The sequence below is a fragment of the Chlamydotis macqueenii genome, chromosome 6, assembly GCF_036417535.1.
Source record: "Chlamydotis macqueenii isolate bChlMac1 chromosome 6, bChlMac1.mat, whole genome shotgun sequence".
Classification (NCBI taxonomy): domain Eukaryota; kingdom Metazoa; phylum Chordata; class Aves; order Otidiformes; family Otididae; genus Chlamydotis; species Chlamydotis macqueenii.
The window spans coordinates 23,637,242-23,659,766 of NC_141561.1; the positions used below are offsets into that span (position 1 = coordinate 23,637,242).

At 43.2% G+C, this 22,525-nt stretch overlaps 1 protein-coding gene across 1 annotated transcript in view; it reads right to left on the reverse strand.

Moving 5' to 3' along the window:
* Positions 1-1,666: 1,666 nt before the first annotated feature.
* The window catches only part of CHN1 (chimerin 1), a 98,923-nt gene continuing 78,064 nt past the window's right edge, over positions 1,667-22,525 (reverse strand). The window contains exons 8-13 of the mRNA XM_086751418.1: positions 20,313-20,397; positions 8,558-8,731; positions 7,771-7,848; positions 6,467-6,604; positions 5,445-5,550; positions 1,667-2,595 (exon numbers count right to left, since the gene is read on the reverse strand). Coding sequence (XP_086607544.1) covers positions 2,424-2,595; positions 5,445-5,550; positions 6,467-6,604; positions 7,771-7,848; positions 8,558-8,731; positions 20,313-20,397 — 753 coding nt within the window. The 3' untranslated portion in view covers positions 1,667-2,423. The remainder of the gene's footprint in view (positions 2,596-5,444; positions 5,551-6,466; positions 6,605-7,770; positions 7,849-8,557; positions 8,732-20,312; positions 20,398-22,525) is intronic.

Below are 22,525 nucleotides of genomic sequence, written 5' to 3' on the forward strand. Positions count from 1 at the left end.
AAAACCTCCCCCTGCTCTGCCTCTGCAGGAGCCCCCCAGCCCAGAGCAGCACTCCCCAGTACTTACCAGCATGCACCCCAGCTTCTCCCTTTCCTTCTTGGGATCCTTCACTCCCCACTTCCAGGGGAGCTGCAGAAGAGCTGCCTTCTCCTCCCTCCTCTCCTGCCCAGGGGCACGAGGAAAGGGGTAGGATCCAGGGAGGCACCTTATGGCTGACAGGAAGGGAGCTCAGCTGTTTGAAATTGCTGGGGGATTATTCCTCCTCCTCCTCCTCCGGATGGTGTTGGCTGCCTGAGGGGAGGGAAAGGGCGAAACCTCTGAGCTGCCTCACCTGGCTGCCTCCTTTGGGGCTACTGTTAGGGAAGGCGCCCAGCCAAAGCATCTCCCGAATTCCAGCACTTCACTACATCTTTCTTCTCTGCAGGTCTCACACTCGCTCACTCCTTTCCCCCCTTCTTTTATTGCCAGCCCTTCCAGCTGGGCCTTTTGCCAATCCTTGCTGTCCTGAGGGCAGCTATGCCACTTTTCCAGGACCTGCTGTTTCATTCTCACATCTCTTTTTCCATCCCTGTTTACCCCAGGTCTTCCATTCTGTCTTGTGTCACAGGGTTCTGTGCCATTTGCCATTGATCTCCTCTGGCTTTAGTATTTTCCCCTGCACAAGGCAATGAAGAACAAGAGCCAGGTGGGCAACATGGAAACACTTTTCGGTCACAAGTAATGCTGCTGCCTCATCTGCCGCTCCTGGCTGTGGCAGTGCTGCTGGAAACCCGAACGGGAGAGGGAGCGTGTACAGTTAGGATGATTACAGCACAGAAAATTCTAATAATAGTAAATCAAAATCAGTGGTAATGCCATTTTTTTTTTAGTTGGAAATCAGAAAAAACTAAGACATTAACATTTGTAAGGACTGCAAACCATCCCAGTGCGACACTCCATGTGCACCCGCCCCAGGACAGCTCCTCCACTGGGACAGATGTTTCTGCCACGCTAGGAAGTGCTCCTGAGGATGGACCATCAATGGATGGAGCGTCTCCACCAGAGGGGCCACAGCAAGGCTGATGCCAAGTGATTTTTTTATGCATTGCTTTATCAGAGCGAAAAGAGAAATTGGTTTATAAGTTTTGGTCATTTTCCCTTCACATGGTGTCATGGCTGAACGCCAGTAGGCAGCTAAGAAGTGTTTGCAGGGCAGGCCAAAGTGCTTGCACCAGAGCTGAACACTTCAAGTGCAAAGCAAGTGTCTGTGATATACTTGCATTTGACATCCAGTGGGGTATCCATCTACTCTGGGCAGCTACAACTCTCTAATGGTAAACCGCAATTCCAGTTTGTATATAGGTAACTGTAACAATATATATAAAAATAGGAAGTAGTAGATGGCTTGACAATACTTTTTTGGTTTGTTTAAGAGTTCTGAAGCACTCTTGAGAGGCATCTTGGACAAGGAAGAAACAAATTTTCACATTAAGGAGGAATTTGGGGAAACCTTACCAAAGTGTCAGGCTCCAAAGTATTTAGATCAGAATGGTCTTGTCAAAACCAGTTAAACTCTAACTCACTTCTTTCAAGTCAGAGGTCGTGCAGGCTTAAAGTGTCAACAGAAACGATGAAACAAACAGTGGTTTAGAAACATGTTTGTTAAGTAAAACTAAATAGCTTAATGTTAGAGTTCTAAAAGCAAAATTTAATAAATTAATATACGCATGCCAGATAAAAATACAAAATTACAATTGAAATAGCAATAATAATAAAGGAACACTGCTCAGCATTGCAGATTTCACTGCAACCACCATAAACATCATGGTGAATTATTTAAAGTAACATTTAAAGTACACATTTTGTTTCTGTTAAAAACAAATTCCTATATGATGGAAAAACTGAAAAAAAACCCAAGAAGAAATCAGCCCCAAAAGTGGCAGGGAATGATATGAAATGTCAATAAGCTGCCAGAGGCTCCATTTCACATAAGTTGTCCTTCTGTTTAGTATCAGAAACCAATTACATAGAACATAAAAGCAAATTCACAACAGGTTTACACGGAGAAACATGCTGAATTACAATCACAAACTATCCAGAACAAAGATGCTGCACCAGTTCAGTTGTTTTCTTCATGGAATGAGTCTCACCAGAACAGGGAGAACAGGGAGCAAATCATGCAATAGCTTTAAGCTTTTTGTTTTTTATTTCAACATGATAAACACCCAGGATTACTAGTACTGGAAAGTATGTGTTAACCTTGTTCAACATCAGCTGAATGGCACTACAGAAACAACAAAGAGTTCCTTCATTTTTATCCTGAATACATCAAAAGCTCTAGCAAATACGGAATTCAGCGACAAGAGCCATTAAATTACTTTAAAATATGCCTTCATCCATAGAACACTGTTGCTTCCTTTTTTATTACAAAACCCCCAAAATATTCAAAATAAAATGTCTTCATTTTTTATAAGCATCTCCACCACAAGTCTCTGATAACGGATGTCATTCAATGCAGCCATTGCATCCAGTTCTGGCGCTCTCATAAGAGTTGGTCCAAAAACTATGCCCAGATTCTCTGCACTCATCAGATTTTCCTTTTCATGAAGCGTTACTCTGTAAAAAAAAGGAGAGTGTTGTTCACATTCCTTCTGTACCAAACTATGCCTGCATATGCTTGAAAACCAGGGAAACTGGACAGAAATGTTCACCTTTTCCCAAAGCCTAGGAGAGGCTGCTGTTTCCAGCAGGACAGATATGGAGGTGCCGGGTGAAACCCTCAGAAGTGAGTGAGTGCAAACACTGTGTGGGTTTAGGGTGAGTCAGATGTCTCTGTCCTCCTGCCACACGCACAGACCATGTTTGCTTGCTGGAGGGGTCGGTACTGCGTGGCGAGGAAGGGGGCTGAGGGGAGAATTCAGACAAATTAGAACAATTGTGCTTTCGCTCTTTACAGCAGCACAGTTTGGAGACCGTTCTATAGGGAGCAGGTCGTGCTTGCTATTACGTTAGCAGTTTTATGGTCACTAGAGCCGTGCTATTGTGCCCACCCAGGTGGGATTCTGCCCAGTTTCCCCTGGTGACAGGGCTCCACCTGCTCCTCTCTCGTGCACATGATGGCAATGAGGGGTGAAGCACATCACAGGTGCACTCCCTGCCTTTAGGCATTACAGGCTAACCGTGCCAAGCTGGATGCCTGTTTCCTCTTCATGATAAATTATGTACAGTGGTGTGTACTGAAAAAAAAAAAGGGGGAATCATCACTTTGGGGTGGCTTTGAAGCCACCATGGTCTCTCTGTAACCTGAAGTGCACAGCAGAGCAGCCTGCACAGGTCATTAAACCTGTGCTCCGAAAGGCCACCTCCACCCATCCCTCTTCTGGGGTCCTCAGGAGCTGCTGAACAGCTGAGCCCCCAGCTCAGCAAAGCCTCCCACCACCTGGTTCCCATCTGCAGGAGAGGGGGAGGCGGGGAGGCCACGTTTTACGGCTCCACAGGAATCCAACCTCTTCAAAGCTGTGGGCTAAGGCCCCGCTGTGGGGCAGGTTTGCAGGCCACCTCCAGAAATGTAATTTGCCCAAGAATGATACCTACAGCAGAGGCATCCTTTGCTGGGGCTACTGCAGAATGACATCTGCTCAGCAAATGCCAGAAGGGTCACTGCTGCCCAGCCATGATGGGCTCCAGGGTCACGGGATGGTGTTTCTTAACGTGGGCTCAGAGGCAGCTCGTGCTCTCCTGGGCTGCTCTGCCTCAACATGGAGAACGTAGGGTCTGGCCCGGGGTGGGCAGGAGGAGGACAGCCTGCTTAGCGAGTCCTGACACTGAGTGCGCCCATCGCTGCTGCCCACTGCAACGGACGCAGCAGACACAAACGTGCCTCAAAGTGTAAGCTTCGGTTTATCCTGGTGAATTGCCTTGCTCAAGGAAACAAATTTAGATTATGCAAATATTTTAATACATACTATGGTTTAAAGGATCCACACGGATTCTCAGAAACAACTAAGAATCCAGGGACAGCAACTGGAAGTTTGGCTAAATTAATTATCTTTTCACCATTGTGGCATCTTGCATTGCATAAACAAATGCATAAACAAATCCTTTGGTATACAAAAAAACATATCCTTTTTTCTCTTCTGCCTTTATTTTTATCTTAAAACAAGTCAGACTGATGTTTCCAAGCTGCTGTGTCTTCAGTCTGTAATTATTCCAGATAAAGGAGCTGTGTCTGATTACCTGAATTCAGCAGCAAGACAACAGCCTGTCGAGCACTGCAGCTCTTTTTAGCAAATGTATTAAAAGAAAATTTAAAAACAAGTGAATTTTGTCACCCTTCCACCTTATCATTCACCTATACCAGAAGTATGATATGCAAAAACAACTTGCTAACTAAAGCAGCAACAGCTACTCTTGAACAGCATAAGGAAAAATTAACTTCACACTTCACAAGCAGTAAGGTGGGTTTTTTTTTGTTCCTGAGTCTCTTCAGCCCTGTGTCTGTTCTAAAACATCCATTAGAAATGTCACTGAAATAAATAGACAAATCAGACAGAAACCTGGTAGCTGAATTTTTGCCTGAGGCACTCAGCAGAGTCAACATATTCCTACTTGCAGAAGAACTGTAAAAGGAAAAAAGCAGAAGAGCGCTTACAACAAAGTATTTTTCTAAGGAAAGGGAATGGTTCTTATATATTGAAAATAAGTTCACATTACTTGAGAAACTAAAATGGGTACCCTAACAGGGGACACTGATTTCTTCCCTGCTTTCCTGCAAGAAATAGAACCTGTGCTGTTGTACTGGATATTCATCTGTCAGTCCCTCTCTAACAATTTTTCAGCCTACTGACCAACTTCCATCATATCCCACAGAGAAGGAGAAACCTCAGACAGAATTTATGCTCCTGCAGTTTTGAGAAGGTGGCAGGTGGAACGAGGGGCTCTACGCTGATGAGGATTGGCTGGCAAACTTCACCAGACATGTGGCTGGAGCGCCAATTAACACTGTGCTAATCAGCGTCAGCTCAAGCCTAGTGCGTGTCGTCTTTTTTAGGGTGTCAGGGATGACCAGGGTAGACAAGACTTCACAGAAGGAGACACCAGTCTATAGCCATCAAGCTGTATTAGTTTCTTGCCCGGGGAGTGACGACTTATTCCCAGAGGTACTAAAGGCTTTTTTACCATAAATATTCACTGTAGCCTTAGATACAGCGCAAATTTGTTAGGCAGATAACTTTTGTGCTTCAAAATGGTGGGGTTTTTAACCTATTTTCCTTAAATACTTTTGCAAGTGCTTTAAGTGGGATAAACCCCAGTGTTTGGGCATTCGCTGTTAAGCAGACTATCATTCCCTGCCGCAGTCCATCTCCAAAATTTCATGGGCCTTGCCCAGACTTTGCTGGAGGTCCTAAGACAAACTTTGCTAAACATGAGTTTGGCTTAGAGTTCTTTCCAGGTAGTCCACCTACCTCTTCAGATGTGCCATGAGATACCGTAATGTTTCACAGTGTGCAGGCGGCAGCAGTTTCAGCGCCTCATGAAGAATTTCCAGCTGTTCATCCGGATCGGTGGTTTCTGAAACACAGGCATTCCGATGTCATCACATGCACAGCCAGAATTCATGCACAGAAAGACAACAGTGGTGGCCTACAAAGGAGATAGAGACTCACAGTCCTGCTGGATTACTTATTTCCAGAACTTATCCAGACTTCATGGTGGAGGATTTGCCTGTCTAGAGAGGTGCTCAGAGCACAGTCAGGATGTCATTGGTTTTGGACAAAGAAAACTCCCCAAAGCAAATTGCACTCCACCAAAAGATTCCCTGCAGCTTACTAAAAAAATTTCCCCTGGCAATCCTTGCTGATTGGACTGGTTTTGCACAAATAATCTACGGGCCCTTGTTTTCTACCCAAGGCTGCCTCACATGTTTCCAGGTGTGGCTGGTCTGACCCCTACGTTGCAGAGAAGCTTCAGGCAGCCAGGATGCTCAGCAGAAAGAAATGTTCCAGCTGGGTCTACTGCCACACTTGCAGACTCACTGTCTCTAAGGCCAGCCTTAAAGGTAGCCTCAGAACAAGTGCTTATCAGCTTGTAAAAACACTCAAAATGGACACCTCTAGAAACAAATGACTTCTTATCTTACTTCTAAACATTTTCATAAATCACCTTCTTTCTGGCAACATAAAACCAACAGACTTTAAATGCCACTGTCAAGTACCAGGGATTCATTCAAAGCAAGGTAATCCATAATGTGTGATTAAAAGGAAGCATTCCTGGTGATAAAGGCAAAGAAAAATGTAACCATGACCATGGAGCACCACGCAGTCATGTCATAATATGTAGTGCCTATTTACTCCTGCAGTCCTTACTAAATAGGGAACGCAGGGTAAGAGCTGATGGGACAGCTATTAAATGAATAGGGCAAGTACTGCACAAAAAGGAGAAGAAGAGGCTGAGAATGAAAATCAGGAGGAAACTGTGTTATACTTACTTGCAGACTCTATAAACTTTGGGTAGGCATCATACGTGATGAGTGGAATTGGCAAGTCCCTGAAGTACAGTTTAAGTGCACCAGTGATAATATTGATATCTTCATACATATTCACAGAAATATCAGCCTTTTCCCCATCTGTGCGGAGAAGGCACTGACATTAAAGCCTCGGAAATGTAAACAAATGTAAAAGAGCATTCAAAAGAAAAATAATAACTTGCATAAGCAAACATTATTGAAAAGGACACAACTACAGATTTTGGCTTTTATAAGCAAAACAGAGAGTTACTGGGCTGTGAAGTTCATCGTTTCAGGGTGAAAATCTCAAGCATTTTATAAAGAAAACTATCCTTTCTTTGTTTCAAATTATTACAAAAAAAAATGCAGGGTTTTTTTTTTTTTTAAAACCTGCGTGCCTGATCTAGCAGCATCGATCTTGTAGAAATATGTGGAAGTTTAGCTATTTCTGAACACATTGCATTGCCAAACACCACATTTGTCAGCACTGAATGAGAAATCAGGGGAGTCTGGGAAAAACAGTAAAAGTAAGAAAACCAGGTCAGTCCACAGCCTCCTCATTTTATAGGAAAAACATGTGTTCACCATTTAGCTACAGCATACTACCTACTCCTGACCGCAGTGGACACAGATCCAGAACTTGGCTTCTCCAGTGCATCCCCACCCTGCTAACGCTGCAGAGGAGGCAGGCGTTGTCTGAATAGGTCCAGTCTTCTTGAGAAACAGGAGAGGTTCCAGCCTGGATTCTGGCCTTGATTTCTACTGGGATAGTGAGACTGCAGCTGGAAAGCCTTTAATTTTCCCACTGCCTTTTCTCAGAGAGAAGAGTTTGTTCTCACTGACCTTCTTTTAGACTGTAATAATTCAAACTTTGTTTGCACTATTGTATTAATCTTATTATTTTGGAGCTTTCATCCAGAAAGATGGATTTAAGTTGCACAGCCCCCTTAAGGCACTTTACCCCTTGCCTCCTATCCCTCCCCCACCGCCCTGAGCGTAGTTTTACTTGCAAACTAGGGCAGTAGTTCAGAAAGCTTTGTCCTTTCCTATGCACATAATCGCTGAAGCACAAATACTGATGGAAGGAGAAAAGTAGATTTTGGTAATAAAGGCCAAAGTGAAGCTGATACACGTTTCTGATGGGCAGGCTCCCCTTCTGCTACCACAGCCGCCGGACTCCTTCAGACCACTGATCAGTGGAGAATGAGACAGACAGAGGCTGTGCAGAAAAACTGTGTATATTTAATACATCAGCACAAAGTTCCAGCGTGCAGGAAAGACTGTACCTCTGTCAAACGCCATTTTGACATCTTCGATAAGATCACTAAATCCTGAGACTCTGTACAGTCCTTCGGAATTAAGACCTGCAATGAACATTTTAACAAGATTAAAATTATTCTTAATTTTACAGTTTCCTTCCACCCAGTTCTTCCTTTGCCAGGTTATTCATTTAAGGCAGAAAAAGGAGACATGTTTTAAAAGCCTTATCAGGCTCTTCTTTTAGAATGAAATCTTATCCTGGCCTTTTAACCCTGACCCTTGCATTAGCTGCCTTGTTACATCAGCACTAAATTATGTTTATGCAAATGACCTCAGCTGAAGAAACATATTAAACCAATTACAACCAATTTTAAATTGTCTGAGATTAGCATACTTGATGTTCAGTCATTATTTCAGAATAAAAACAAATACTCTAATTCTAGAAAAGGATACTCAGCGGGGACTAGGGGAACTAGCAAGTGGAAACACGTCAATACTAACTGCCTTTGTTTTAGCACACTCACTTCATTTTTTAAATAAAAGTATTACTGGAAAGACAGGTGCCAATATAGAACTATAAAGCAGTAATTGTTCATTAAGCAATTTCTAGCAGAATCTATAAAAATTATAAATGGGTATGAACCATGAAATAATGCAAAGTTTAGTAGTAGCTGTGCAGGGTAATTGGCAGTCATGAATTGTCTTGTGCAAATCTGTTTTGAGCAATCGTACATTCAGCAGAAACCCAGCTGACCCAGATCAATCTAAACGGATTATCAGCAAAGCAGCGCACGTCCATTAACCATGCCTTACCTCTGGATTCAATTTCCCTAATGCACATATCTACTACCATTGGTCTCTTAGTGAAGTGTGCTTTTACTAGCGTTGTAAGGTCACAGCTGTACACTTTTTTGACATGCTTCAGGTCTGGCTTGCAGTCATTTGGGACCATCTTGGAACACTGCTTGTGCACATTTAAACCACAATCTGAGAGAAAAATGAAAAGACGATTAGGCTGGTGTTTGGTGAAGGTGTCATCCCAAGGGCATTATCCAAAGGTCAGAACTGTGGAGTACGTGTGGCTCCTGCAGGATCTGGCCTGGCCTTGCAACTACTACTTCTGTTGAGACCCCTTAACTGTCAAACGCGTGAGGTAGGGACAGACTCAAGACATTTCTTCCACCCCTAGAACACCAAACACAAAGTGACAAACTTTCCATATGGTTTTTTGAATCAGGATCTAAGGGTCAATTATGTCCCCCACCACTATTACAGGTGTTGCTATCACAATCTAAACTTTCTTCCCAAGTTGCTGTGGATGTCCTAACACTTATGTAGTGCTGGTTGTGGCACTTAGACACGTCTTGGGGAAGATGAAGGGAGGGACCGGGTCTGAGAAAACGACAGCCCCTCTGCAGCGCATGTTGGTGAGGCGGCCCCAAGATCTGAACCGATTCAGGGACCTCTATGCTCATGCCAGGTGTGGCAGCCCACGCTTAGCGTTGCTACTGACAGGGCCCATTCCCCAGCTCGGAGGGGGCTGGAAATCAGATGCAGGGGTCACCGAGCTGGCTGGCTGTTTCTTGCTACCGAGCACTTTACAAAGGACTTGGCAAAGTCACAGCGGCTGCAATTCCGATGGCGTTTCACAGAGAGTTTCTGAAACAAAGCGCTGGCAGGCACCAAACCAATTCTATTTACTTTAAAAAGGAAAAGAAAATAAAAAAGGAAAAATTTGTTGTGGTTTTTTTTTAAAAAAAAACATAAACAAACAACTCCATAGTTTTATTGTAAACATATTGAGAATGAGATTTAGTTTAAGTGAAACTTAATTGAAATCAGTTTAAAGAAAAATGTTTGGTCAGCCCAAAACCACTCAAAACATAACGCTCAGGCTTTGGGAAAAAAACCCAAAACCTTGGAAAACACCACCAATTATACAGTGAAGATGGGAAGAGCCATGCAATCCTCTACAGTAAGCACACACTGCAATCAATGCTACCGGGCCGCCTCCCGCACTGCCCGGGGCCCAGGGCGGCCCCCCGTGACTCCATTTTCATTGCCATTGCTCCCGTTCTGCAACTTCATATTTAATTCCTGCTGATTTTACTAATACTTGTATTTTCATTAATGCTCCATAGATTGACTTTCTTATTTCCAAAACAGTAAACCCCAGAATTCATCGCTAAGTTTAACTCCCACTAAGTCAGCTGCAGCCTGCTGCTAAAAGCACTTTGTTTACTTCACAGGCCTGCAAAGCAATGAGCTTTGTAACTTAGGATCCTCTACAAAACATCCAATTTCTGGTTGCAATTAAAGTTCGGCATGTCACCTTCGATCAGTCAAAACTCGCATACATCCTGATCCAGATGGAACGGCTGATTAAAATTCTCTTCAGCCATTTCTGTGCAGGAGCGACTCCCTTCCTCGTGAGGAGCAGTTAACGTGCAAATCAGGCTGCGAATACCGAATTTCCCACTTGGTTGTGTTTTTGTGCTGTGAACCCCACCTTGGGCAAAGCATGATGCAACATGATACTCGGCCCCCTGCAAACAAGCAGTACCGCCGGGGGTCCCATGGGGGGCCACCCTGGCCAGCCTCTGTGGCTCGCTTTGACCCACAGCCAGCTCGCCCCAGAAGCTGCTCGTCCCAGCTGGTTGCCTCAGAGCCCCGGGTGGCAGCAGGCTCAGCCGCCGTCCCTCCAGGCGTGGAGAAGTTCAGTTTGGTCACTTGGGTTCCGTCAGTGTTTGCTCAGTTGCTTCATTCGTGAGAGAGAGGAAATGGTAACAGCCAAAGCACTTGCCTTCCCCTGACCATTTATTTAAATCCCACATTTAATCCAGTGCTCCGAGGCCTCTAGTGGGAAGGTGCACGACCATGCAACCTCTCCACGCACAGCACCTACCCCATCTGCAGTTCTGGGGTGTGGAACAAAGAAACTCTGAGCACGCTGGCCAGTGCAAGCAATGGGAGCTCCACCTACGCTTTAAATACCTCTCAGCAGCGCTCCATTTTGTCTGAACTTTGAGAAGTCAGGTAACTCTGTGCTTTAAATAGGGAACCCAAATTCACTGGAAACACGTGACCTGAATCCCTCTGTGTCTCAGTGCTTCAGCTGCAACACGGGAAGGGGAAGCTGTCCTTGCCTCCTCTGGTCCTTGTAGGAACAAATTAATTAAACATTTGTGGAAATACAGAGGAGAAATGACTCATCTGTGGTGTAAAGCGCGAATATTGTACCATTAATGAGACCACTGGCGACCCTTTTAGCAACAAGAAGACAACGTACTGAATAGGTGCTATTAGGCGAGTACCATCCATTCTGCTTTCAGAATAAGGATGAAGTTGTGGAGTAAAAATAAAAAGTAGTCAAATAATTAGAGGCCAATGTCTTAACACACATACAGAAGGGAAGCAAATTAAGACCACGTCTTAATTCTTGATTTATTTTATTTTGAAACCTTAACTTTGCAATGATGCAATAATAGTATTTACAAACACAAATAAAATTATTATACATAGAATTCCTAAAATTGCTGCAAGAAGCACCCATTCCAACAAGCATGAAATGCTCTAGTATGATTGTCAAAAATGATGAGACGCTGGAATGGCAGTGTCTCACTCATCACGACTCACTAGCCACGTTTAAAGTGCAAATTAGCAGCTTCACACAGACAGCAATATAGCTCAGTTTCTGGGAATCCAAGAATAATTAAGACTAAAGTGTACAAAAAAAGGAAAAACATGCTTCCAAGTATCTTATACTTGCCTTAAAACAATTATCGCATTCACTGGGATCATCCTAATTATATTTATATACAAGAAAGTTCCATTTAATTAAAATACCTACCTTATAGAGATGTTTCCAACATGAAAACCTTGATTCTGAAAATAATTGTATTACTGCTAATCCCACAGATTCAAGTGGGCTCTGGATCTGACCTCATTAATACCAGAACAGTAATTAAAAATGCAAAAGTCAACTTTTCTCCTTTCTTGTTTGTGTTGACTTTGCATTTGATTAATTTTATGCACCAGCCCACTGCTTAAGGGCTTACAAACACTTCTGAGAAACATTTAAAACCTTGAAATATTTGAGATACTTAATGCTTAGAAAATGCATGAGCACTGTGTTAAATATTATTGGGCTGTGTGATATAGCCTAACAATGAAGGCTCCTGGCCTCCTATACAAGTGTAGGAGAGCAGCTTACTTTAGCAATTCTGCATCAATAAATACTTCTAGGAGATTTCAGTGAATTCACAACAGAAAAATTGCGTTTTTTCCACTAAAGAAGCTGAAACTCACCAACACCGTGCTTCCTACCAGGCCCATCTTCTCAGCCAACAATACTTTGTGAAAGGCAGAACAGTCATGTCTCCGTCACTAGTCTCTGATTAAGTTGATAACTTAGGATGAAGGATGATGTCTTGCTAACTCCAACAAGGTAAAAAGCACAATAGCAGGAGGTCAGTCCTCCTCACCACAGAGCACTGGGAATGTGCCAGCCTTATACTCTTAACAATACACAGCTTACTCATTAGTACTAAAAAGACAGGAATTATGTGGCAAATTGCATATTATTAAATAAAAATGTGCTCTGTTCTCATTGCAGATGCTTCATGAAAGCTTTGAAACCCATTATTTCAGAATCAACTAGGAAGGAACAAGAAAGCCAAGTCCTGAATCTCTCTGTGTGCTGCCACATGGTGAAGCTTTAGGACTGCTTGCCTTATTCACACATGAGTTTCATGATTTGGCTGGGTTTGTTAAGACCAAGAGGATTAATTTGATTTCAAATGTAGGGTCTATTTACTTTTGGTTATATAAAAATAAATTCAGAATAGCTAAGTTGGCGTTAGCAGCTTTACTGTGGATCTAAAGTAACCAGGAGCCTTGGCCGTTTCTTACAGAAGTTCACCGGAGCTTATCTGCTGGCTGGATATGCCAACTGGAGAGGAGCTAAAGAAAAATCCCCCTGAAGTATGGTATCTGCTGGTAAATCCTATAATAATACAGGCCAAATTTAGAAGATGCAGTCATAAACCCCTGCAGGTCAGTAGGAAAACTTCTGCTGAGTTCAGTGAATCAGAATTTCACCTTATACAGAGACAATTTCTCAGGTCTAGAATTGTAAGTCACACTTACTATTCCTCTTTACAGTGCTATCAAACTGTGGCCACCTTTCAAATATACCAAGTGTGACCAAAAAACATGTAGTTGTAAATTCAAGAGTTTATAGGAAGTTTGGAAATTTAGAGGGGGAAAAAAAAAAGAGTAATTTTAGATGACAGGTTTAAAAGTCTGTGATAAGCTGCCCTGACTCTAATAGCATATTGATCTAAGAGTTCAGGTGGGCTGTGACATTACTTCTATGAGAGGTATTAAATTTAAAACCAGCCTGACAACACTTTCCTATGATGTTGAAAAAAAGGTTTTGTAATGTTTTAGAAACAACTAATACTGATGTTAGTCCACTGGGCTGAAAGAACAAATAACGTGTTCACATTAATGCATGAACAGAGTCAAAAGATGTCTGTACATGAATACTGCCCCATGAGCAGACATTATAAATATTTGCAGAGACTAAAATGTACTTAGCTGTCACATTTTGTTATACTGCTGATTTGGTTTTATTCAGTTTTAGATTTCCTTTGGTTTATGATTTACTGCTAACATGGCTGCTGATCACACTCCAGCAGAACAATACCGTATGCTACATATATCACTCTAATTACATTTTTGAATTATCTCAAAGAAAATATATGCATTTTGTCACTCTGAGGAGCAGCTGTAAGAGCTAAAAGGTAGATTTACATTATCTGCAAAACATTCCAAAAGGCTAAGTGTGGGAGGGTGGGATGCATGGCGCTGGGGCACTGGCACTGTGCGTTGCCTTGGGCAGGCCCGCTGCGGTACCCGCCGGACGAGGTAACACCCTCACCTTTGGCAGGCCGGCATGCGAAGACGACGGATTCTACACAGGCACAAAGTACTGGCATCATTACTTTTGCAAGGGTGAAAAGGTTCTAAAGGAATTTGCTCTCATAAATCAATCATGAGCTAGTAGCTTTCCTTTAATAATTCAATGCTCTTTTCTGTAGCAGAGGAAGCAATGTTTTCTGTTCCCTTGGATGCAGAGTTTGCGAACAAGCACTTGAATGCAGCAACCCCACAGCTCCGCGTGCTGGGCTTTGTGCTTCCAAGCACAAGGCAGGGGGTGCTATGAAGGTCTGCCCTCCTCCTCCTCCTCGGCAGAGCTGTTCCAGCCCGGGTGGTAACACTGGAGCTGCTACACTGCCTTATTTACGTGCCATTTGTTAACGTGCAATGCACATCTGAAAGCAGCCTTGGTCCCACCACAGTCTTAAGCCACTTTATTAAGCAGTGCCATGGCAAAAATTGCTTCCAAACATACGTGCATTCTCCCCCAAACCTGCTATCATCCTTACTACTACATCATGCACTACAGGGTATGCTATTCTTTAGGAAGGAATTTCTAGAGGGCAGCTAGTTACCTGGCAACAAAATTACCTAATACTACAGAAAAACCAGGGCTTATGAAATAAAAAGAAAAAAAGCCCATCAAACAAGCCAATCTCCCCGTATTCCAAATCAAAAGAGTACATATGTCTGCCTCCAAAAGCTGGTTGGAAAACACAGGTGAAATGTTCTTTCAGCAGAACACATTTGGTGGCGATGGTTTGATTTTATTTAAGTTTTGAAAGATCAGACAGTTTCTTCAAAAACTTTCCTGGCTTCCTGCCATGACACCTGCCTACCTCCTCGACAGCTCCCCTGATGGGCCGCTGGCTTGCTCAAGGCTTCTAGGTCTGTGTGGGCTTGGAGATAAAGCCGCTTTTAGGACTTACAGTTTCAAGAATATATAGCTCCAGAATAGCTTCCCCATGGGAACAGCTCTGAAGCAAGGCTCCACTGTCTGATTAGCATTTCATAATTTTGGAGCTCATTCCTTACAGGAACACCACCAGATCCTGAGCTGGTGGAACAGCCTGTCAGACATCTCCTCCAACAGCATCACCACCTGCCCAAGATGGGCAAGGGCTATACTCCAAACAGTTCCCTTCCCACAGCCCTGACCTCTGTGGCTTTGCCTTGCTCTTGTTCCCTTTCCAGGCTGACTGTGCCCTACCCAGTCAAGGAAACCAGCAGGAGTGCAGATCTCAGAAGAAGCTTGGATGTGTTTTTAAGGTACAGGTGTGGGCAGAATGGGAGCTTATCATGACTGAGTCATGCAAAATACCTTGAGAGTGGGCACACAATGAGCACACCTTGCCTTCGTCCCCTTTGCTGAGTTACTGCCACAATAGCATCAGCTGTTCTTCCAGGCACTAAAAGCACAAGCATTGTGCCTGCACAGCTAACACTTGAGGATGGGCAGGCTCCTTTGTGGTGTCCTTCATCCTTAACCACCAGTGGAGCAACACAGGGCTGTCCAGCGCAAGGGATTTAATAGCAAGGCAAAACAAAACAGCAAAGGAAATGGGGCAGTTGTACGTTTTTCAATTGCTGGAGAAGGAAACGGATGAAATGGGGAAATTAAACACTTAAGCAGTAATTCACAAAACAATACTGCTCTGAGACTATACTTTTAACTTTTCTGAAAATGAACTGCTGGAGCTTACTGGGGTCAGGGCTGGCAGCAGCATTGCTTGGGCTCAGCCAGTGGCAGCTGATTGCCCCCACACTGATAGTTCAGCTGCGAGTTTATTTCTATCCGTTCTTCAGAGAGAAGTTACCTACTCCAAGGGAAAAAAAAGACAGGCAACTGCTACACGAGTGGCAGGCTGAGGTAGTTCAGAGCACATCTATCAAGGCAGCAGAAATGGTGCTCCATGCACACCCTCAGAGGGTGGTGCTGCCTGGTGTTAAAAGGAGCAGCCCAAAACAGTATCAAAAGCATCTAGTGAAATAAAGGCCAAAAAATTATCTTTCCTTTAAGGTAACCTAATTAATACTCTTAAAGCAGCCTGTTAAAAAAAAATTCTGATTAAATCACTTATTCATTAAGAACAACAAGCAAAAGAGTACGAGAAAGGAGCAGATTATACAGTAAGTTAAACAGTTCTGATGGGCTGGGGAAGGGGATAGGACACACGCAGCAGCCTGACAACATCCTAGTCTGCTTGGGTGGTACGCTAACAGCATCATTAATGCCACGCTCTACTCTCTGCTAACACACACTATTCTCTGCTAATGCTACTGGATGTTATGTAGCATTCATAAAATGAACTCCCTGGTGCTTATCTGCAAGTTTTCTTTGGATATTGTTATACTTTCTCTCCTGAACACATTCTGGGCAATGGGATGAGCCCTGTGAGCACAAGGGAGCTTTACATAGGAGGAGTGTAATTAAGAATACACTTTTTAAAGTTCATGGATTGGATTTTGAGCTGGGGTAAACTCTCATGTCTTCATTAACTTCTGCTGAGCTTCAATGTTTACACAAGCTGGTGGCATTATAATTTCAAAAACTTCTTTAGTAATTTCTGCTTATGGCAAAAGCCTGCAGGAAAGCATGCTGGAGATGGGCATGCCATCAGAAAAGGCAGATTCCTTGCATACAGATGAGTCTTCATCTCACAAAAATTTTAAGGGCCTGTGGCTAAGATGCCAGAATTGGAAGCACGACTCTCCAAGGCAGTAGGGCAGATGCCTAGTACAAGGATTCACTCTAAGGAAACATATCTGTCTTTAAAAACTTGATGAAATAAAGATCAAATTTGAGAGAAAAACATTTAAGGACAAAGAAATTATCCCTGTTCTGCTGGATATACTTCCATCAGAAGTCAGACCAAGCCCAGCAATTCATCTCCAACAGGATCCAAATCCTGGACATGACCCTAATTCTTCATTTTGGAAGATAATAAATGTTCCCATGTGTGGTGGCTTGCATTAATCCTGAAACCTTGGTAGTCAAGATGACAGCCAACATCTTACTTCAATCAATAAGAACCCTTCAGGTGGCAAACACAGTGCCTAGATTTACCTCTTGTCCTTTATGGAAGGAAGAAACGTACTCCTCCTCCTTTGTCTGCCACAAAACTCGAACAAGGATAAGCTAGGGAGAACCCATCTTCCAGGGGTTAATCATACAGGATTGTACCTGACAAGATACTGAACACCCTCAAGGCTGTACTTTGGCAGAGAGGGACACATTCAGTCATGCTGGACTGCAACAAAGCATGAGTCAAGGCAGCTCAAGTTGCTAAGGCATCCTTGCTGGTTGCTATGGCATGTGTACTGTTATGAATGTTTAGTTCTGGTTTATTATTTTTCAAAGGATTGGCTTAGTTTGTGTAACATAATCTATCAGGCATCAGAAATAAGCTGCACTTTTTCCTCTGGCTCCTCCTCCTCTTTTCTGAAATGGGTGACATTTTCTTTGTTCTCCAGTCTTGGACTGTCACACACTTATCTTCTTGCATGTTTTTGTGCTTCTGCAGAGTAGAGGATTTTAAATGATTAAGAGGAGCCCATGCAGTCATCCATTTGTATTTGTTAAACTTAGCACTTCTGTGCAGCAAATAGAGTCCTCTTGAGATGTGCAACTGTTTGCTATAAAAGTAAATGCTTTAAAAAGTATAAAATTACATATGATCAGTGCAGTTTTGCTCATAGGTATTTTCAATAAAATGATTATACAGACCACCAAACAGATTTGGTGGATTTCCCTGGAGTGACATTGAACCCCATTTGAATGCAAGTGGGCTGCCTCCTGCTAAAAACTGTAATTTTTTTAAAGTACAAACCAACTCTGAAAAGCAATGGTCTCATGTGGCTCCTTGTTTACTGTGTTCATTGTTTCCATATTAAAATGGCTCAGTTCAGAAGCAAAATTATTACTTAAAAAAAAAAAAAGCAACCCTAAGACCCATGTAAACTCAGCCAAACCTGTGGCACTCAAGCCTGGGCTCTTCCACCTCCAGCTTTCCTCCGATATGCCTACATTTGTACAGCTTCGTACTCTGATGGCTTGTACAGCCTCAGCTGACAGGAGCAGGTAGACACTACTGCAGATGAGGCCCAGAAAGAAACCCAGAAGCTCAGCTGTTTCAACAAAACAAAACAGGACTAAAACAAATTTAAAAATCCAGCCAAATGAATCCTCACCAAACAAACAATCTTCAAACCCCACAATGCCGTCTAAGCTGTGTTGATGCACCAGCCCTCCTCCACTGTTTTGCAAAAAGACAAAACAATCCCAAAGCAAAAAATCCTACTGTGAATAGCTCTTTCTTACCTAGTTCCCATTTTTATTCTTGTCAATGTCCTATACATCCCTCCACAGCAGCAGCTCCAGCTCTCCCTCTGCCTGAGGATGTGAATCCTAAGTTTAAGTTAGCACAAAGAGAGGATCTGCTTAGCCTGTCCTGCCATCTCCACCACCGTGAGGTTCTGCCTGGAGCCCCTCTCTTTTATGCAGCCTCTGATTTCTATGCAATTTATGAAAATAAAATTATCTGGGAAGCCCCTAGTTCTCTGCCAGCTATTGCTGAGGTTGGCTGGTGGCTAGAAGCTAGCATTGTGGTGAGAGGAGGACATGCAACCCATGCCCTTGGGAAAGCCTGACTCTTCTGCTCCTCAACCACACAGGACCCATGCAGCAACCAGACCTGCCAGGCTGAGGAAGTGTGCTGCTCGGCAGCCTCGCCACTGCACAGCTCCTCTCCTGCTCCTCCGTGCACCCTGGCCAACAATGCTGCACGTCAGCTGCTCACCTGCTTGTGCCCAATGACCCGAGCATAGCCCAAAAAACCCCAGCCTCCCCCACTGATGCTTCAGCAAGCAAGTGCATCGTACAACGTGGGCATATCGAAATTACTGGAAGCTACCAACACCAATATGAAACCTTACACAAGACAGAAAGCCCTAATTATAGTTTCTGAACCTATGAAGTCATCTAATACACATATGTTCCTCTACACTGCAAGGAGGAAAAAGGGAGACATGCTGTACTTATTACCATCCTCATAAAGAGGAAAGAAAACCAGACTTTGGAAGTTTTTGGAAACTTGTAATTTAGAAAAATCTGCATAACACTAAAAATCAGCTCTACTTTAGTTAATTAGAAAAAAAAAAAGCAGCATTGCTAGCCTTCAGGCCTTCATACTGTTAGTTTCTATTGATTTTCTGGATCAAAGTTACTCAACATAAATCTGAAAAATACTTGATATTTCTCCTAAATGCTGAAATTGAGGAATCTACTTCAGGCAGGGATGGAAGATGGCACGCTTACTGGCTCACGTGTCATCAAAACATGACTACTTTAATCAGAAACCAATTCAAGAACAAAATCTAGCTTCCTCTTTCTTTCTTGGCACTGTACACCCTGTGCAAAATCAGCAGTAAAAAGTGCTAACAATCTTCATTCATAAGTGAAGGACATGGCTGCAACCCTAAATACCCAGTGAAGGGGGAATACTGGGAAAGGAAACGGCATTTTTACAAGAATCACTACTTAAAACAGAGCTGCACGCTCTAATAAAGCCAGTGCAGAGTCTATTGCTAACAACAGAATATTGCATTCAAATAATTATGGGGGCAGGACTTTAAAGTATCTTTAAAATATTTCAATCACATTTGGCTATAAATTATTTTAAGTATAAATTATTTAACTGTTTTGCAGTTCTGTGATAAAAACCCCTCTTATTTGCTTGAGACAAGATTTCAGAAAGCTTTAGGCAGAGCAGATTTTCTTAAATTAGCTTGAAAATTCAGTTTCCAGGGTAACATATGCAGGTCTTCATCCATCAACATTTCTTTGCACGATTTTTATAAATGTGGTTGCTCGCCAGAACGTCATAAAATACTTTTTAAATACAGTAAACTATTTTGATCACTTTGATCTTTTTTTTTTGCTTTTGAAAAAAGCCAACTATCCTTTCTTTTCAGAAGAACCATATCAATAAAACTGTCAAATTGTTTTACTTCAGAGAGGCTTTATCCTAGAAATGCCAGCAGTGACACCCATGCGTGTAATACATTTCTACCAGCACCTGAATGTTTATGTAACATTTCAGTATGGATCCCTTATTCATCATCCCTTTTCTTACTTTCTTTTAAGTTTGCAAGTAGGAGATGTGACTTAGGCTCTATGGCACGCTGGGAGTCTGCTAGCTTATACATAAAATTAACCTGATTGCTTGTTTCAGAGCAGCAACATGAAATTTGCTGATTGCTCACCTTGCACATTGAGACCCTCAGTGAGTTTCTCACAGCCACCAATACATAACGTGTCATAAAATAAATAAAGCTAACAACACGTCCACCTAGTGTCTCCTCCATTCTGAAAGTGGGGGAAAAGTAAATCCCTTCATGATGATTATCATTTCCCTTCTGTGCAGGCTTGAGAGGTAACACCGCAGTGGTGTTACTGAAACAGGTACCTGACACCATCTGCAGCAGAGAGGATACGTTCCCTTCTTAGATTTTAACAGGGTTCAGATCAGACCCTCGCCACGCGGCATTGTGGTGGAGGAGGCAGCACATTAAATACGTACAACATTAGGATTGTCTTAGGAAAAGAAGGCTGAACGACAGTTACCTGCACATTTTACTCCCTGAGCAATGAGGCCCCACATAAAGTTGGCGCAGTATTCACACCAGTGCGGGCCCCTGAACGTGTGCACCTGGAAGACAGCAACAGAAAGCAAAATTACAGAAAATGACCCAAGTATTTCACAGACATCAATATCAATGTGTTTAAACAAGGCAGAATTCCTCTTCTTCGAAGGCGTCACATGCAGTCACTGGCAGCTTCCCTTTATCACCGCAGGAGAGGAAGAAAGAAACATAAGAAAGATTTAACCGCCGAGACTCTTGCAGACCTACGGCAAGCGTGAGCTCTCCGTCCTGAGCCATCCGCAGCAGCAGATCCAAGTCTGGGGGAGATCTGCTCCCAGACCATGTCGGGCAAAGGAGCAATGGCAGTGCGCAGCCCTTCTCCCGCCTCTCGGCATCACTCCGTCTGGGCAGGATCTTAGCCACGAGGTGAGATTTTTGCAGCGACCGTGCAAGACTTCACCTCTGAATTTAAAATGTCTTCTGCTTTGCCCTCCCCTCCATAAGGTACTGTGTGAAATGCATAGAGGGCTGCAAGATTTCACCTCAGGCGGAGGGAGTCCTGCCAGGCAAAAATACCAGTGCTACACAGAAATACTGCAAGTACACTTAGGGGCTCTCCAGTGTAGAGTAACTCTGAAAGGAAATTATTCTCTTCAGACTAATGCTACCATTTGAAAATCCAAATGAATCTAGTAAATGGAAACAAGAATCCACTGAACCAGGAAAAAAATTCAAACCTAAGGAAGGAAAAACCCCATGCTGCTTTCAATCCCGGCTCACATGCTTGTTACAAATCCTGCAGCCACCATTGGCTGCTTCTGATTTTTTTTTTTTCTGATAAAGTCTCTGCTGTAGGAAACCACAGGATTCTTTGCAGAGAAAATCATTACTTCCTTAGCCAGGGTAAAAGTCTTCGAGCTCCTACATAGAACAGACAGGCTGACAAAAAAAATCAGTAACTGGTGATCATAAAGAAATTAAATTTGCAGTGAAATGTAGTAAAAATGCTTCAGGCTTAAGTCACTTGGTTCTCCACAGTCAGTGAGCGGGTTTCAGAGCAGGCAGTAACCTCACACACGTGCACTGCCCAGTCGGATCAGCGTGGAGCGGAAGAGAGAAGGCGCTGGCTGGAACACGCGTGCCTGACACCCCTGCAGCGCTCTGGTTATAAACAGCAGAACGGGACGTGGCCTGGCTGAGGTGGCAGGCATCCCCTGTCCCACTGGTGGCTAGGGGAAGGTCTGCAGCCTCCTGGGCGCTTGCTGCCCACGAAGCCGCAGTAAGGTAGATTGCTGCGTTAGTCTGGAAAGTTACTCTAGAATTCACCAAGTAATTCACGTGCACGCCTGTGCTAAGCTAGGCTTATCATCAACTCTAGCCCTACGCTGCAGAGCATCTCTGGAGTAAGTGTAATGGTGCAAAGTGTCACATTTGCCCAGCTGGCACAGGCTGCCTCCCCCCAGCCATCCTGGCTGCCATCCATACCCACTCCTACGCACCTTTTGAAGGTGTAATGTGCTCCGTGAGCCCCCTTCTCCCTGCAGCTCCAGCTGACTTCTACAAAGCAAATGATGACAAGGCTGTTGGCAGCTGTAATCTCCATTTTCTTTTTCCCTCTCACCACAAAGAGATTTTTCACACCTTCCTCTCTGTTACCCACCTGCACTACCCACATCCTCTTGGCTTTCTTCCTCAGCCTGGTGTTTTTTTTCCAGATCTTTGGCAGCTTTCCCTTCCCAGAATAAGCACATTCTAATATCCTCAAGCAAAATGCTGTGCTGTAGTGCCTGCAGGACTAACAGAACTTTTCCAGGTGGAAAAAAAAGCTTCATTTCAGTCACCACCTTTTTTTTTTTGTCAAAGGAACATTCTGCCCAAAACACTTATTTAAAATATTTATCAATATTTCTCTTGAGAAAAAAAACAAAATAAACCAACAGTTCAAAAGTTTGAGAACAAAATGCTTTTTTTTTTCAGAACTCTTCTCAGTTTTGTAAGATATTTTTTAAAAAAATATTTCTGATTGTAAAGGAGGGAAAATTTTTGTCTTGTTCCTTAAAATGCCGACATTTTAACTTCTTCCTTTAGGCAGAACAAGAACAAATTCCAACACAATATTTCTTGCTAAATAAAAGGAATTATACTACCCTGTGCTTCTCCACTTGCTGATTTCAATTCATCAAATTCAATGAA